The 18,516-nt window shown below is 43.2% G+C and overlaps 1 protein-coding gene across 1 annotated transcript; it reads right to left on the bottom strand.

Annotated features, from left to right (window-relative positions):
• Nucleotides 1-1,354: 1,354 nt before the first annotated feature.
• Nucleotides 1,355-16,501, bottom strand: LOC126471418 (uncharacterized). Its single transcript, XM_050099598.1, has 2 exons — nucleotides 16,226-16,501; nucleotides 1,355-1,717 (listed from the first exon to the last, which is right to left on the bottom strand). Exons 1-2 carry the CDS (start codon nucleotides 16,499-16,501, stop codon nucleotides 1,355-1,357), a joined length of 639 nt encoding a protein of 212 aa, XP_049955555.1.
• Between the last annotated feature and the right edge of the window lie 2,015 nt (nucleotides 16,502-18,516).

Raw genomic sequence — 18,516 nt, 5'->3', positions numbered from 1 at the left:
GTGCATTTAGTATCTTCATGCTACTTCGAACGTCAATAGAGATGATAATACCAGTCCGTCGCTGTCTTCCCTAAGGTAATAATTGCAGCTTCGTAGTTCCTGGAACAGAGAATAAAGCCACGTATTAGCCTATAAAAGAATGAAAGTAATTTTATAGAGATAAATAAATAGAGAATGTCTTTATAGATTGTGTAAATATCGTTTTTATTTATTGTTCTGGCAAATCATGAGCTTGTGGTGAAGAAAATAGGAGCTCTATAAATGAGAAAACCATTAGAAAAGTTGAAACGTTCTTAACGGATTTATTAGTGGGGTGACAACCAATGACTAGTCCACACTGAAAGCCACTGAGCTCTCCTAAAGGATGCATTATGCTTTTACTGGTCCCCTACAAACAAGGCAATACTCTTCTATTTATACAGGCTGGGGTAAATAAAAGTAACCCAGACGACTGGACACGATTGGATGTGAATGTATAGTAACCACACCTTGTGTCGCGGACGCAAGGTGTACGACCGCCACTTGATCCACACCGGTTCAAAGTGTAGTGCGCACTATGTCAGTGTGAGTGGAGCATTGCAAAGGGAGGATGGTACTGACACTGGAGCAGCGGGTGTTCGTTGTGGAAAGTTACGTGACAGCAAAGTCGTGGAAACGGTGCGGTCAACTGTTTGCTGAGAAGTTTAATGGTGTCAAAGTGCTAGCAACACTTTGTCAGAGAATGGCGTTGGACTGAATCCGTTACGAAGAAGTAAAAAAAACACGCCTGCGCACTATAAAATGTGCCTGCATTTCACCAGAAGATTCTTCAGAGTCCAAACAAATCAAACCGACGCCAGAGTCTGGCACTTCAGTCAAGCGGATGAAGACTCAACTTCGACCTGCAGTCCTAGCTGGCCACCCAGGACACCTACACCAGAATATTTCGGATGAGATTGCATCAATTTCAGCAGTCCAGCTCCGATCCGCCTTCAGCAACTTGCTGCCCTGGGGTGCAAAAGTGCCAAGAGATGAATGGAGGTCACATTTTCTATAGTTAAGTTAGTACTGTATTTCCTTTCCTTTGCTGTGTTTCTTTCTACCCTGGAACTCTGTTCTCCAGGCCACTTTTATTTGCCCCAATCTGAATTGGAGGATCTGCCTCTCGTGACATTATTATTTAATTTCGCATTACATAGAAGTGTACGGATGCTTTTGATCAGAGAGTATGCCTTTCCCAGTTGTTTCTGAACCTGTATCCCCTCCCCCCCCCCCCCACTTTTTTTTGACCAAATTTTGCACTCCCGTTGCGCTGTGCCCTTGGCTGTGTCCTACCTCGCCACCCGTTGTGTGCGGTCCTGGTGACTGTTACCTGTTATTGCTGGAGGTGCAGCATGTAAATGGCGAGTCTGTCGTGTGGGTGTGGGGGCTGCACAGGCATGTCGATCTGGCTGTACGGCAGCTCGTAGACGACTTGCATGCCCGCGCGGCGCGCCAGCCTCGCGGAGAAGGCACTGGTGCAGAAGATCATCACCAGTGGCAGCCGCAGCTCCTCCTTGGCCATCCGCAGCGACTCCGCCAGCATCGCCGCCGCCAGACCGCGGCCGCGCGCAGATCTCGCCACGGCCAGGATGTGCACCTCGAGCGCGCTCCGAGCAGTCGTATGCGACCACACGTCCGCCTCTCTCAACGCCGCATCTACCACGCGCAGCACCGCGCGTAGCTTCTCATCGCGCACCTAAAACACCGTTAAGTTCTGCCGTCACTGCTCAGCACAGTGGTACAACGCCCTCCTCTAGTGGAGTTGAAACGTTTGCTTCTTGTCTGAGATCTTGCAGTTTCCGTAGTGTCAGGCGAAGTCCCACTGGCGCCCATGCCGTGCACGTAACAAATTACGCAACCCCTTGCTCCGTAGTGAGCCGTAGTAAAAATTTCTGTTTTGAAAAGCGCGCCACAACGCCTAGTGTAAAGCAGTCGCCCACCGTTTCTGGCGGTGGTGCCGGTGTGGCAGTCGCGACTTTGGTGTCTTCCTCTGGTGTGAAAAGGGAAAGGTAGCCTGTTCACGTGCATTTAAGAGGCGCGATAAGCTCGCCAGTGAGCAGTCTGGGCGAGTCGGTCAGTCTGCAGTCAGGCAGTCTGTCAGTCTCTGCGAGTCTAGTCAGTTGGTCAGGCGGAATGAGTCTGGGTCAGTCACTCGTCACCAGTTCCTGGTCTGTCTCTCGTTCGCATTTGTGCGGCAGTCAGTGTCGGTTTGTCGTCCGGAGTGCTAGTATGTGTTAGGCCGCCAGTCTGCTCGAGTTTGTTTAGGCATGGGCATTGGCGGTTGGATCGATCGGTTGGTCGGTCGCGCACTGGGGCACAAGATGACTTGTCCGTCTTGAGCGTCGGCGCATGTGAGGTCGCCACGGAAGTCCAGTGGGCCACGCCGTATAGCGAGAGGTAGTGCCTTCACGGCCGACACGAGAGCAGCAGGAGCCAATCTACGACATCGGTCTGCCCAGTGCGAGCTGCGACGCCGTGAGACGGGAGATCGGCGCGCCTTCCTGCGTCCGTTGAAGCGGCTGGCAGCGGACGGGTCGGGAGAGCGTTTTGAGGGTCCTGCGCCAGGTCTCCGCCACACATCGCAGTTTTTAGAAGTTAACTGATTGCTGGTATGTTGTTTCATGTACTTGTTAAATTCTACTTGTTTTCTTGCTCAGTCTCTCGTTCCCAGCTTGCTCGCCTGTCTTTCGTCCGCGTTTGTTAGGCAGTTAGTGTCTGTCTGTTGTCTGTCTGTCGGTCTGCCGTACGTTAATGGCTGCCTCTGTCATGTTTGTCGGATTCGGTGTTAACGAATTTATAGAAGTAAGGTAAAGGCCGAATTCCTGAAATATGTTTTTTATCTTGCCTATCATTTTGCGAGGCGGTATGTGTGTAATGTAGAGCATGTTGTACATTTTATGTAAGTCTGAATTTCATGGGTTTTATTTAAATAATCATTTTTATAAAGTTGCCACCCTTCCACGGTAAGGGCCCTTTTAAAACCAAAATGCACTTTGGTGGCAAATAATTTCTTAATGTGAGTGTACCATTTCCATCCCTCTTACGGGGTGCTTAGTTAATGTGTTTGTGTGAGTTGTTAAAATTTTTAGTTTAAAGTAATCCGGTGTGTTGCAGATTTGCACCAGTGTAATTTTTCAGAGGTCGTTGTGAGCGGTCGTGACTACGGCCGTGGTGAAAGGAAGCGGAAGCTTCTCAGCCCGAAGGCTCCTACTGAAAAAAAAAAATGTTATTCTGCCTCTGAATAATTGTAACTTGATATTGAAATGGTGCTTTGTGATTGTAATTTAAATCTGTTTTTGAAAAGGCTTTTAAGAATAAAATTCACATTTCTTAAAGGTAATTTTATTTTCCATCAATTACTTCCAGGCAACTACTTCCACGCTCACCTAGTGTGATTAAATGTGTTAATTTTCTTGGTGAATCGCCAATAAATAAAGTAAATTCTTTAAGAAAAGATTTTGAAAGTCTAAATCTACGGTTCACATAGACTTCCTTCAAAACATGTTTCGGTGGACCAGTATTACTTCTGCTCACTGCTACATGTACACTATCGAGCTAAACAAGGATTGTCAGATACGCTTTGACATACAAGGCAGAATTAAAATAGTCGTTTCTTATGCGTCACAAATCAGTGGCCTGTAACAATCATGGTACTTACAAAAGACCCTCCCATGCGAACAATGGATTGTAAAACGAGCGCCACAAACCGTCCTCTAAAAACAGGACACAATGCAAAGTCAAACTGAAGAACACACATATGAATTCATAAGTATTCACTGCAACAAGTGGAAGTCTACCTCGTACACACATCAAAAAAATGTTTTGCGTCACCCCATTTCCCAGAACTCGTGAAGATACACTGTGGATATTGTATAACAGACACAGTCCCTTTGACTGTTCAGAGATGTAAACAACCATGCATGAGCACTTGCTATTAGACGGAGGGAGTCCGACAGCCGATCATTTTCAGTTATTCCACCAGCAATGAGGTATTTGGCTCATGTTGTCTGTAGTCCAACCATGCCTAGACGGTAAATACCGCGGTTCGAAAGCGTCCGCATTGTTACTTTGTGCCAGGAAGGGCTCTACAAGGGAAGCGTCCTGGAGATGTTGTTCGGACATGGAGGAGAGATAGAGAGACAGGAACTATCGATGGCATACCTCGCTCAGGCCGTCCAAGTGCTAGTACTGCAGTGGATGACCGCTACCTACGGATTTTGGCTCGTTGAACCCCGACATCAACGTCACCATATTGAATAATGCAGCCACAGGACGTCGTGTTACTAGTCAAACCATGCGCAATAGACTGCATGATGCGCAACTTCACTCCCGACGTCCATGGCGAGGTCCATCTTTGCAAACAAAGCACCATGCAACACTGTACAGATGTGAACAACAACATGCTAAATGGACCACTCAGGATTGGCATCACGTTCTCTTCACCGATGAATGGCGCATATGCCTTCAACCAGACAATCGTCGTAGACGTGTTTGGAGGCGACCCGATGAGGCTGAACGCCTTAGACAAACTGTCCAGCGAGTGCAGTAAGGGGGAGGTTCCCTGCTGTTTTGGGGTAGCATTATGTGGGGCCGACGTACGCCGCTGATGGTCATAGACGGCGCCGTAACGGATGTACGATACGCGAATGCCATCCTCCGACCGATAGCGCAACCATATCGGCAGCTTATTGGCTAGGCATTCATCTTCACGGACGACAATGCGCTCCCCCATCGCACGCATCTTGTGAATGATTTCCTTCAAGATAACGACATCGCTCGACTAGCGTGGCCAGCATGTTCTCCAGACATGAACCCTATCGCACATGCCTAGGATAGATTGAAAAGGGCTGTTCATGAAAGTCGTGACCCAGCAATCAGTCTCAGGGATCTACACGGAATCGCCGTTGAGGAGTGGGACAATCTGGACCAACAGTGCCTTGATGAACTTGTGGATAGTATGCCACAACGAATACAGGCATGCATCAATGCAAGAGGACGTGCTACTGGCTATTAGACGTACTGGTGTGTACAGCGGTCTGGACCACCGCCTTTGGAGGTCTCGTTGTATGGTGGTACAAAATGCAGTGTGTGGTTTTCATGAGCAATAAAAAAGGGCGGAAATGATGTTGATGTTGATCTCTATTCCAATTTTCTGGACGGGTTTCGGAACTCTCGGAACCGAGGTGATAGAAAATTTTTTTCGATGTGTGTAGTTATCAAGCACAATCTGCAGGTAGCTAATGCCTCCACATTCTGCAAGATGCTTCACAACGTTTTGAAGAATTCAAACCTGAATAACGCGCACTAAAAACAAGATTCAGCGATGGTGGCTCTGTCTGTTTGTGGTGCGGAATGTCATATGTCATCCCATATACAGGTCAGTAGTCATGTTGTAGTGGTCGAAGCAAGACCGTTCATTCGTGTTGAGATGCTATTTTCGATACGACAAATCTTTAATGCGTATGCAACCTGTCTTTTGTAAGCATTTCAAGATTCTATCGCGATATCCACTTCTACAGGCTTCAATGCTTTGTAAGTCCATCCTTGTGAATGACGGTCTGCGGAATTTTGGCCGTTCACTGAGGTAACAAAATGAAACATCTACAGCAATCGTTTTAAGGTTATTTTATTGCACTGCAATCACGTTTGGTGACTTCAATACATCTCCAGGCCTTAATTGACGCTGAGAGAGTGAACTCCAATCATATATACGATCCCATCAGTCTCCTGCATCTATGAACTGGCTTCTGTAGAATACTGTAAAACCAACATTATGCCTACAACCATCAACTACCAAGTTTGGTAGTTGACAGTCGTCATTTGTCTGATGTAGTATTTCATAAGTAAATTTGAATAAATGTTGTACGATGTGTAAAATGTTCGATTTTATTTTGTGATTAGTTTGTATGTCATTCAAATTTAACTTTGAAATCGTCGAAACACTATGCAGTATCATTTTATTTGGTCTGCTGTCCAATACTGTGGTTCGAAAGTCCATGCGTAACTTTGTCACTCCTTTACCCATCATTACTTTGCTCTCAACATCTTTGTTGCGAGTCCCTTCACTAGGGATGACAGAACGCAAATTTTTAGAATTTTCACATTCTTCATTATTACCTCTTTTAATTCTTTTACATCCTGTGGATACCAAGATGCGCAACAAAAACTGAAAATGGTTATTTATTTTGAGATTTTACATGAGTGATAGCGAATTAGTAACTGGAAAAAAAACTTACACAATCCTAATTTAGCCTCCAACGATAAAAATATCATTCTCTCTTTTTGAAAGTGCAGTACGCTGCAGAATAAAATACCTCACAACAAACTTAACATGGAATTACGTCATCCTGAGGGTATCGTGAATATTTGTGTACCAGTGGAACATCAATGCTTGAAATCTACAGTTAAATTATTTGACTGCCACACAGAAACAAAGTCATTGAGGATAAGTGGGGGATTGTAACGATCAGTTCCCAGTTCATCATCAACACATACTCTATTCCTTAAATGATGGGTAGCATGTCGTTTCTCACCAGAAGTAAATTTTTGCAAAAACTGATCTACAGGATTCTTACTTAAAGCTCCCTATGGACGAAACATCGAAAACTTGCTGGTCGCTAACGTACCATTTGGTCTTTTCAGTACAGTCGCCTGCCCTTCAACATCGTCAGAGCACTGGCCATACTCTAACATCTCACAAAAAACGTTCTGGACACGGGGAAGTATTCGACCTATGACTGTCAATGGCAAAAATGCACAGTATCGAGCAAGCAATTTGGACTTCTTGTTCAGCATACTCCTACAGGCTAATTTGAAAATCAATAAGGAAAGATCCTGTTTCTTTGTTCCGCATATGGAATACCTCCTACACATTTTCGTCACTTCAGCGATACGCCCCTCTCTGTACTGCATGGAGGCACACAAAACCTACTAACCCTAAGAGATTCCAAATTCCTCAAACCCACGTTAGGTCAAATGGCGTGACGTTTTGATAAGCTGCAGGAAACCAATGATGATTATAAAACAGTTATTCATTAGTTTTAGACAATCTTCTGAGTGTACCCTTTTTTCTGACGTGGTCTATCATTCCCAGTAATCTTCCAGAGTTGCAGCAACAGGCAAAAAAGACACAGTGTGCGTACGATACGACTGTTTGGGCATCAGACACACGTCCAGGTTGAGTGATTAGTAGCGTCCATAGCACTGCACATGGGATTGTTATGGTGCAGCATGGAACAGTCAGCACTGCTGCTACTGCAGGTCGCGGTGTGCCCAGATGCAACTCTGAACTGTTGGCCGAAGAGCAGCAGCAGGCTGCGGGTGGACTCCAGAGATGCCAAGAGGTGACGGTGAGGGAGCGGCACAGCGCTGGGTCCCAAGTCCTGTGCAGTCAAGTAGCAATCAGGCAGTAGCAGTGGTGATGCCGACATAGTTACGGTGAAAACTCCAGGGATGCAGCTGACGCAGTCTGGGTGCAGCTACATTTCTACATTGCATACAACAGGATGGCTATGGGCAGGTTTAAATATTGCTACTCAACGCTGATTTAGTTGAAGCATTTGTGTGTCACGCTGATCCATCTGGAACAGGGCAATGGCGAGGGGTGTGCTGTAACCGGCAATAGGTCGCCTGTAGTAACTTCCTGAAGACTGACCTGTTGTTGTAACACCGAAGGCTTTGAAAAGGAAGTGATGGCCACATGCTCAGCATGAGGGTCAATGATCAGAGCTGTTAGACATCATCATGGCTTGTTTACTGTCCATATGCACTGTCTCTGGCTATAATTCCTGATATAGTTTATTCCCTTACAGTACTGACATAAAAGGCAAATCAGGCATGATGAACTTACCCAGTGACACGACAGTTACTGTCTGCCAGTTGCTGGAGGATTCAATTCCCTAGTAACTCATTTAATTGGTAAAAGAATGGTTGGCCGGTGGGTCACAAGACCGTTCAACATCTGGATGTTGAGGCCTTCCTGTATTGCTGTCATAAACTGTTCACTCTCAATGTGGTCGTCTTGTTCCACGATGATAATAACCACATCAGTGATACTTCTGCAGGCACTCCAACGCTGCATCTTGACATTTCTTCATGAAGGTCATTAGGGTTTAGTACTCACGAAATGGCTGACTTGCCAATATGTCTTTTGGAGAGGCATCGCCAAAGATTTAGAAGACATGGTTGTGGTGAGCAAGACATGTCAGAGCAAGGCTGGTAGTAACGGCTGGTTCAAATGGCTCTGAGCACTATGAGACTTAACTTCTGCGGTCATCAGTCCCCTAGAACTTACAACTACTTAAACCTAACCAACCTAAGGACATCACACACATCCATGCCCGGGGCAGGAGTCGAACCTGCGACCATAGCAGCAGCGTGGTTCTGGACTGAAGCACCTAGAACCGCTCGGTCACAGTGGTCGGCGCAGTAACGGCTCTTCAGTATTTTCCTTGGCCTGATGAAACATTCCTGTAGTCTGACATTCACCTAGATTTCTGGATTACTCTTGGTTCATCGTGATAAATGCTAGCAGCAGTTTTCCATACGTTTCAAAAATGCATTCAATGTCATCAACGAAATTGCTCCAGTCCTTCTGTCTCATCTTCTCTGTTTAAGGGTTCCCAGAAACCAATACGTGAGATAATGGCCCTCAGTTTACTTTATTAGAATTTCGCTGTTTTTATGTGGACAACAGCATAGTTATGGTACATGTGTCCTTGTTCCAACCTTCTTCCAATGTACTAGCAGAGGGGTTTGTCTGCACCTACAACTGGAGGAGTCGCACAACAACATGATTTCGACAGAGCTCTCAGTTTATTTCTTGCCTCCTACCGCTCTTCTCCATAGGAGGGATCCAGCCTAGCTGACAACCTGCATAGTTGGTCACATCGATCACAGATGCGTATCATCGATACTATCACTCTCCTGCATCCCACCCAACACGTGCGCCATCCCCGTTGTATCCTTCACAATGCAGTCTGGGCACTATAATTTTCTGTTCCAGAGTTGGTCTCCTCGACACCCAGTTCTGTCAAATGGTTCAAATGGCTCTGAGCACTATGGGACTTAACATCTATGGTCATCAGTCCCCTAGAACTTAGAACTACTTAAACCTAACTAACCTAAGGACAGCACACAACACCCAACCATCACGAGGCAGAGAAAATCCCTGACCCCGCCGGGAATCGAACCCGGGAACCCGGGCGTGGGAAGCGAGAACGCTTCCGCACGACCACGAGATGCGGGCCCCAGTTCTGTCACCCATGGCCACTGGCACGGATTGTTACCGGATGCTTGAAGCCAACCCCAGTGCACAAGATGTACTTAATCATGGGGATCAAAAAAATGGTTCAAATGGCTCTGAGCACTATGGGACTTAACATCTTAGGTCATCAGTCCCCTAGAACTTAGAACTACTTAAACCTAACTAACCTAAGGACATCACACACATCCATGCCCGAGACAGGATTCGAACCTGCGACTGTAGCAGTCCCGCGGTTCCGGACTGCAGTGCCTAGAACCGCACGGCCACCGCGGCCAGCCAAGAGGATCGCACCGCCCAACATACGACATGACATAGCTGCCGAAGCCGAAAAAACCAAGCAAGAAACGGACATGCGTCATCCTTTATATGGACACCAGCCTGCATGGATGTGTGTGATGTCCTTAGGTTAGTTAGGTTTAAGTAGTTCTAAGTTCTAGGGGACTGATGACCTCAGATGTTAAGTCACATAGTGCTCAGAGCCATTTGCACCATACCCACGCCCATGGATTTTGACAACAGACTGCTAGGTTTTCCACTTTCTCAGGACACTGGCAGCACTGGGTCGCCCAAAAGTGTAACTACATCTCTTTTATGGGAGACAGCCCTTCAGGATTACAGCCATACACCATGCGTGGCCCTCGCGAAAAGTTACAGTGTTTGCAACGCACCGCTACTGCAGTTCCAAGCATATGCCTCGGCTACATATGGCAGCAGTAGTTTCAGTATCACCTGCAAAAGGAACTGCTGGAAGAGAGAACGAGTGGCTCACAATACGCTCTGGATGGAAATCATTTTCGGATATTTCGGCTGATGCTCAGTTCGCCTCGGATTGGCAATTCATGACGAAAGGCAGTGAAATTCTTGCTTACTACTCGTATGCACAACGCCAGTTTGCTGCAGTTGGCCGGCCGCTGTGGCCGAGCGGTTCTAGGTGCTTCAGTCCGGAACCTCGCTGCTGCTACGGTCGCAGGTTCGAATCCTGCCTCGGGCAGGGACGTGTGTGACGTCCTTATGTTAGTTAGGTTTCAGTAGTCTAGGAGACTGATGACATCAGATGTTAAGTCTCATAGTGCTTAGAGCCATTCAAACCATTTCGCTGCCACTGTATTTGAACAACAACGAGAAATAAGTTTCCAGTCTGAGCTCAAAGGAATGTGGATATGTTCATGTGCATGCAGAGTGTGGGGAGCACAGTTCACATTACCTTGAAGGGGTCCGGGGAGATTTGTTTTTGCCTCTGGATCAGTGCTGACAACCCACCCACCTACCCACACACACACACACACACACGCGCGCGCGCACGCACGCACACGCGTGCTTTATTTATTGCATACTTCTTACGCCTGTGCTACACACTGACAGATCACAAGCGTGGTAGTAGGCGACAGTGGCACGGAAGTTACTGACAACTCGCGAGTTGTGCCGATTTGTGCAACAGTAGCCGAGGGCATAAGTTGGCGAACAAACCAGTTACATGTTGTCGGTTGTCGTGTAAAAGCTTCTGATAGATGTTTAATTTTGTGCAAGTATGTCCCTGCACCTTTACTGAGTTCGCTCTCAAGAACAGGTGTTTTTACGGATTACTGTCGTGGCATATCGGGAAAATGGTGTCATTTTATGTCAGTGCGTTGCCTCATAAACATTCTCAAGGACGCTATGGATTCGACTTTATGTGGTGCCATGGCCTGCGAGCTTAAGTAGGTACCTGAGCGGGTTACCAAAAGTATGAAATACTTTTGGTGATCCGCTGACGTACCTACTTGGTCTTGGTGGAATTCGCATGTTATAGGTGCTTCCCGCAGACATCTGACAGACTAATAATTTCACAAGATGTAGAGTTATCAGGTCCTGTGGAAACTACATATACTTGAAAATTAAACAGGAATACTTCTAGAGATCAACTTTCTTGGCGAGTACGTCAGTTAGTTACAAATACTACAGAATGGTTATACTGGCTGCATATCGATATGTGAGAAAAACTTCTGTCAGTGTTCCTCTGCACAAGTCCGAATTTGTTCAACTTCCCTCTCATGGCCAATAAGATGCCTGCGAAAGGTAGTAACATGTTTCTGAACAGTCTCCGAAATTCAAGACTAGGTCTTATGTGACATGTTTTCACCAGTGATAACTGCAGATTATTGAGCACATTTGTGACGTTATCAACCTGACTAAAGAAGACCGTGACGAATATCACAAATATTCTTTGAATTTTCTGTAACTTTTCTGTTAATTCTGAGTGAACAGTAGTTTAGAGAGAAGAATAAAACTCAAGAACTGGTCAACAGAGAGGTCTATAAGTGGCCTTATATGCGAATTACAGTTTCGAATGCTGCTTCCAGTAACTGTCTGTCATCCGTCTATTATATAGTTGGCTTTATATGGCTCCTTCGCCTTAAATTGTTCCTTTTACATACTCTGAAATATTTACGTGTGTAATTCCAATGATTGCACAAACAATGTGTAGTGAAATAACAGGTTTTCTGCCATGGAACTATTCACATTGATAGCCATTAATGAAAACTTTCCAGCATATTCTCTGCGCCTTGGTGGTTTTACTGTCCGAACCGAAATGAGAGAATAGCCTGGTAGCGAGGCTAGTGGCATGTTCGAAAGACTGAGTTATAGTTTAATTTGAAGCAGGTTATATTTCAAGCGTTTTATATTAATTAGAAGTCTATTCGTTCAGTTACGCCAAAAACACCAAATTAAATAAAAACGATATCGACGGAACATTATTCCTGAATAAAGGCTTATCAGGGTACACATCCAAAGGTTACTGGCCCTGCAAAAGGCAGCATTTATCAATAAAAGAAATCTGAATCTATTTAATTTAGACGAGGAATTAAAAACTGGTTCCTGATAACGCGTGTCTGTTGCTAACATTAAACAGAAATGAAATGTGATAAACAGTTGAAGAAGACATTGCAAGAGTTTGAGATGAGGTGGTACCGAGGGATGTTGAAAATAAATTGGGCAGAAAACATACAAAACGAAGAGGTAGCAGCAAATATATGAGAGGAAAGAAGCATAGTAAGTAAAGGTAAGATATTGAGGGATAGGTCACAAAAAGGACAAGTTAATAACCAATTGCATAGCCATCATAAGTGACCTCAGTTGTAGCATCAAGCGTACAAGAAGCTTCTTACCAGCTCTTCTCCCTCAACCACATATTAGTTAAAGTTGTGCTGAATATCGCCGTAGACAAGATGGAGACGTTCACAGACATCAAAGAAATACTTGACAGGATCCCACTGGGTGGCGTTAATAGAGAAGACTAGCTCCTTCAAGTAATTCGGGGAAGGAAAAACTGCGAACCCGAATGTTGATCTGGCCATAAACAATAGGTGTGCCGAATTGCAGAAGGCTTACCATTTCTGTAAGAAGATTTACGGTTACAAATTAGTGTCTCTGAGCTTAAAATTCCAACACTACAGCACCGCAGTCAGGCTGCCAGTGTTACATGTCTTCAGATTGCTTGTGTATAGTGAGAAAGCTTAGGAAACTGAAACTGAAGTAAAGACATTTTCTGAGCAAACTAATGGGCCCATCAACAAGGAACCCTACCAATATCCATGATGTTTTACTATATCAATGAGAAAGAGAAGGCTAACTTTCTGTGGTCATGCAGATAAATTTAATTGGCATAAGGAGAAAATATAATAAGTAGAAAATGAACCAAGCAAAAGAGAATACAGACGGTTCATATTGACAGAAAATACTAAATGATAGCTGGGGAATCGCTAGAGAACAAATGCAATGCAATACAAGCATTTATGACTTTGGGAAAGATAGATGCCATCCACGGGAAACATAAAAATCATTTGTCTGAAAAGAAGCATGCATATTGAGGGGTCAGATGGCAAGCCATTGCTGAGCAAAGAAGAGAAGGAAAAATACAGAAGCAATATACTGAATGGCTGTTCAGAGGTAACGTAATTGACGACAATGTTACGAAATTGATGAAGATGATATGGAGCAAACTTCACTTGACACAAGGAGTAGATGACATTGCAGCACAGTTACTAACTGTCTTAGAAGAAGTGGCCATGACGAAGCAGTTCCACATGGTATGCGGGATATATCAGACAGGAGAAATAACTTCAGACAGTAATAATTTAACAATTCTAGCTGAAATGAAGGCGGGTGGTCACAAGTATGACTATCAAAAAACCTTCTGTTATTAAATCTTGGTAGCAAAATATTAACGCGAAATGGAGAGACTGGTAGAAAGTGACCTTTGGGCTCCAGAGAGATTTAAGGAGACACGAGGAAATACTGACCCTACGCCTTATCTTAGAAGACAAGAGAAAGAAAGGTAAACCCTCGTTAATATTTGTTTATTTAGAGGAAGCTTTTGACAGTGTGCTTTGGGCTACTCTTTGAAATTCTGAGGGAAGCAATGGTAAAATACATAGAACGATATGCCATCTACTATTTGGACAGGAAACAGGTCACATCCATAAGAGTCAACGAATATGAAAGGGAAACAGTTGAGAAGAGAGCTAGACCGTACTATAGCCTGTCCCCTAGTGATTCAGTCTGTGCATTGAGCAAACTGTAAAGAAAACCAATAACAAATTTGGAAACAAAATTAAAAGTCTGATGTTTTGCCGATGACACTATAATTCTGCCGGAGATGACAAAGGACTTGCAGAAAATCGGGTAATAATTAGATAACTGATTACGAAATGAAACACTAAAAGCCGTAGATGAATTTGTTATTTGGACAAGAAAATAAGTGAGAATGTCGATATCGAGATGATGCAAATTGCAGGCTAAAAATATAAAGAAAACTGTTTCCAAAAAACAGAGGAATATGACAACTTCCAATATAAATTTAAAGCCTTAAATTTTGTTGTCCTGCTGTCCTTAGTTGCGTGTAATATCACGTAGATAATTTTCCCGTTGGGTCCGTCTCCTTGCTATTCGTTTTATTCAGTTTTATGTAGGCGGACTTACGACAGTTATCACTAAAATAGATTTAAATATAGAAAGAATTTTGTGTGGTCCGGAACGCAGCCTATCACAGCAGTGAAACAATTTAGGTAAGAAATATATGTACATACGAAAACAGTTACAAATTTAGGTTCCAGAGATGAAATATAGTTAGGAATTAAAAGAGGCTCCAGCACTAGCAATAAACCTTCTATTATACGCTCATTATTAAATAATTATACAGGAAACAGAAGACCATCTATAAAAAGAAATATATAGATTGAGCTAAAACGCAATATACTACAACTTAACTATATTTGCAAATAAGACAAATATTATGGCTCTCAACAATCTGGTCAGATAAAAGATAATGATACATCGGAAAATTTTAGAACAAGTATTCCATTTAAGTTAACTAGGATTTAATATTAATTTTAAAAATGACAAAAAAAAACAATGAAGAGAAAATAAATACCCTATTATCTGCGGAATACTTAGAAGAACTTTGGGGGACAAACAAGGAAGAAATCACAAATGAACTTCTATAAAGTTATGCCGTGAATGGTTCTGAATTTGGGGGAATAAAAAAAAAAACGGGAAATTGCTTACACAGGCAGCGGAGATGAAGCTCGTGTGTGAGAGCCTGTAATAAAATGCATGAATTGATTGGAGCGTTCGACTCTAGGAAACGTATGGAAATGCCTACCTAATCTGAGCGATTTTATTATTCTTTGTTAGGGCTGTCTTGACATTAACGGTGACAACAGCATTTTGGTTGGTTGTGTTCGACTCCATGGAGCGTTCTGTGCACCACGACCAGATAATGGATACACTTGCAAGGAGAAACAGCATTGGTCATATTTTTTTGTTTTATTATCCGCAAAATCGATTTTCGGTCACTTAGTGACCATCCTCGGTGCTGTAAAATACAATTTAAATTGGTAGACACTGGTGTCAACAAGCTTAGAGCGATCACATAAACTGAGCTTAGTTTATGTGATCGCTCTAAGCTTCTTGACACCACTGCTTACCAAATTAAATTGTGTATTACAGCACTGAGGATGGTCACTAGGTGACAGAAAATCGATTTTGCGGATAATAAAACAAAAAAATACGACCAATGCTGTTTATCCTTCCAAAAAATGCATGAAATAAGGACTGATCCATAAGTTCAGATTTAAAAATCTTTTCAGTTAATGACGAGTCAGAGGAGAATGGAATGAAATGGAAGGATTGTATTAACGGAATAATAGAAGTTAGACTGTGGAAAAATACTGAATTATGGACCGACTTGAAAGAGAGAACTAGGCAGACCTCATAGGAGATGGATGGACGACAGATACCGGAAGAGGTCAGGATAGCACCTAATCCTTAGAAAGAAAGAGATGATGAAGAGAATGTAAGCTGTTAAAATGTGGTTGCACAACAGAATACTGAAGAATTAGATGGCTGGATCGGACAGCTAAATAGGGAGTGCTGAATCAAAGTGAGGAGGAAATAAATTCATAGCACTGAGACCACAACAACAAAACAAAATCACGAACTGGAGTCTTACGTCAATTACCTTTGGCACTGTCTCTATCGGGAAAGTGACTTACGCCATGTGGACAACAGTAGCTAGGAAACGCCTTGAACAACTAGAAACTGACCACGACGTTCACGGCGGAAATCGATATAGAATGCCAATCAGAACATGAGAGTCTCTGGAGTGACTAATAGCAGTAAAAGAGAGTATCAGAACTCGAATGAAAGAGACTCAGGAACGGATAGAAACACACATATTGCGAAGACAGAGTATTGGCTGAAGAGGAAAGCTCGCCAGAAAGGAAAGCTCGCCAGAATTAAGAACTACGTGCTTCAGTGCAGTCTGAATGGAATATAATAATAACAGTAATAAGTGTAGTAGACATACAGAGCGGATACGATTAGTGTAAAATAGAAAAAGACGGAAGACAATAATACTCAAACATAAGGTGATTTTAAAAATGAATGTATCTGAGACACCTGCAGCTGCGCCTCCTTCTCGTGTATTTCGGGCGTCACGATGCTGTTGATGCACATGGCCACGGCCTCCCCGGTGCTGGCATCCTCTGCGATTAGTGAGTGGCCGTCGCCGAGCGCCGACAGGAAGAGAATCTCCTCGGTGGGGGGTCCTCTGGTGTTGCCGAACGCCACGTCGAGCGGCTCGTCCGGGTAGAAGGCGCTCCTCGCCAGACGCTCCACGCGGTCGCGGTCCGACGCCCGGGCGCGCACTATCCTGAAACCCTCCGGCGACTCCATTCTGTGCAGACGCGTGGACTGGTCAGGTGCTTGTAACTAGAGCGTCTCAAATGCAGCGAGGAAAGCGCCTTCAATTCTAGCGATATGCCTTGTCTGGTAATTTTTCAGATTAGCTAGCAGTCTTCTGATAAGATAGTGCTCGTTATGTGTAGTGTCCAGATGGTCCCTTATACATTAATCCGCCATTCTATGATGAACACTCCTGTACAGTGAAAATGAAATCGTCTACGTGGCCTGAAGATCTGCTAATAAGCGAAAGGTGTATAACAAGAGAAAATAACATTTTACAAGCAGTGGTCCAAAGACAGTAAACACTAATAAAATGCCAATTCACATAGTTAAGCTGCTAACTGAACAAAACATTTCTTTACTACCAGTTTCGATCACACAGACCAACAGGTATCATTAAACATCACCCAACCTACCTAACGTAGACACTAATTGTTATCAACAACAAAATGTAGCATAGGAGGATGATATGGCATGAGAGCTATACTAATCATATGGTGTCGGTCACCAACTTTTAACGTTGAAACTCATTACAAATTATCCCCATTGTGATCAACCAAAATGAAATTCCTTGTGTATAAGCTGTAGAAGCATTTGATTAATACAGCTGTATTTACTGTTACACGTCTACACCTTACATCAAGACGGTCTGTTCCGTTTCCTTCAGAATTGGTCATACCATCTCTTCATTCGTCTTCCTAAAGATGTTCTGCCTTTTGTTTTATGTTGCTTCATGGCTTTAGTGATTCTTTCCATCTTAATTGGTATTGTTTTATTAAGTCAATTATGTTTTGCATATTCCGTGCAGCTCGGATTTCATCAATTCTCTTTTTATCCATCATAGTATATTCAGGCACGTATCTAAGGAAATTAATCTCACATGATTCTATTCTCTTTTCATCTCTCTTCTTTAAAAGTCCAGTTTTCATATCCATAGAGCACTTCTGGTATAACAATAAACATACAGAATTTTAATGGAGTATCTCTAAAGACTTCCATTGCCAATATTCTCTACAAAGATCCATAGAAACAGTTAAATAGGTCTATCTGTTTTGTATTTCATTGTTTGCTCTGTATGTAACACTGATCCTAAATATTTAAATGCATTAATTTCTTTCATGATCTGCTTATCAATTTCAATCTTAATTCGCATGGGCTGGTGGCCATTTATTTCGTCTGTGTGATTGAGACATTCAGATTGTATTGTCTGGCTATTTTATTTCAATTAAAGACAGATTTGTACTTGACCGTCAAGAAAAAATAGTGTACTAATACTCACATAGTATATTTAAAAATTTTTATTGTCTGTAACCTTGTCGTCGATACATAGGGTCTATACTAAAAACATTTGGGACACCTTTGTGTAACTTCTTGGTTTATGTCAGCCATATCATGTCTGCTGCCTGCTACTTTTATTTTTATTTTGTTGTTAATATGTAAACCCCGTACAGCTTTTATAAGATGTGATGGAAGCTCTTTATTTCTTAAAATTTCTCGCAGTTTGTTTCGATTTACTTTAGCAAACGCCTTTCTGTACTCAATGAAGGTAAGAAAAGTTTTTACAGTGAATTCGCGATATTTTTCAGTTAGTTGTGACATGATGAAGATAGACTCCGAGCATGATCTGCATTTTCGAAAACCATATTTGGTATCAGATAGTAAAGTTTCAGTGATTGACGATAGTGGTTTTGTTAAAATTGTAGCATACAATTTATAATTTGTAGTCGTAAGGGTAATACCTGACTAGTTGTGACATTCATGTCATTTCCTTGCTTATAACTGTGGCATATCTGGGCTGTATAACCATTTCTACAGCATATATTAATAAAACAGAGTATTCTGATTTTTGCAATATTTGGTGCATATTTGATCAGTTCTATGTCGATTTTGTCACAGCCTTGAGTCTTCCTGTTCTTGCTAGAATTTATCGCATCCTGTCGCTCCTCCAGCGTTATTAAGTCTCCCATCTGGTTCAGGCTGAACTACCTGTGCATCTTGCACATCCT

The sequence above is a fragment of the Schistocerca serialis genome, chromosome 1 (assembly GCF_023864345.2).
Source record: "Schistocerca serialis cubense isolate TAMUIC-IGC-003099 chromosome 1, iqSchSeri2.2, whole genome shotgun sequence".
NCBI lineage: Eukaryota > Metazoa > Arthropoda > Insecta > Orthoptera > Acrididae > Schistocerca > Schistocerca serialis.
Note: the sequence above shows the minus strand (reverse complement) of the source record. Positions and strands in the feature narration are given on the sequence as shown.

Excerpts from the sequence above, each read along its gene's own strand:
- LOC126471418 (XM_050099598.1), bottom strand. The coding sequence starts at position 16,501 with ATGGAGTCGCCGGAGGGTTTCAGGATAGTGCGCGCCCGGGCGTCGGAC. Across the intron at positions 1,718-16,225 it reads AGAAGGAGGCGCAGCTGCAG|GTGCGCGATGAGAAGCTACG; the intron begins GTGTCTCAGATA and ends ACGGTGTTTTAG.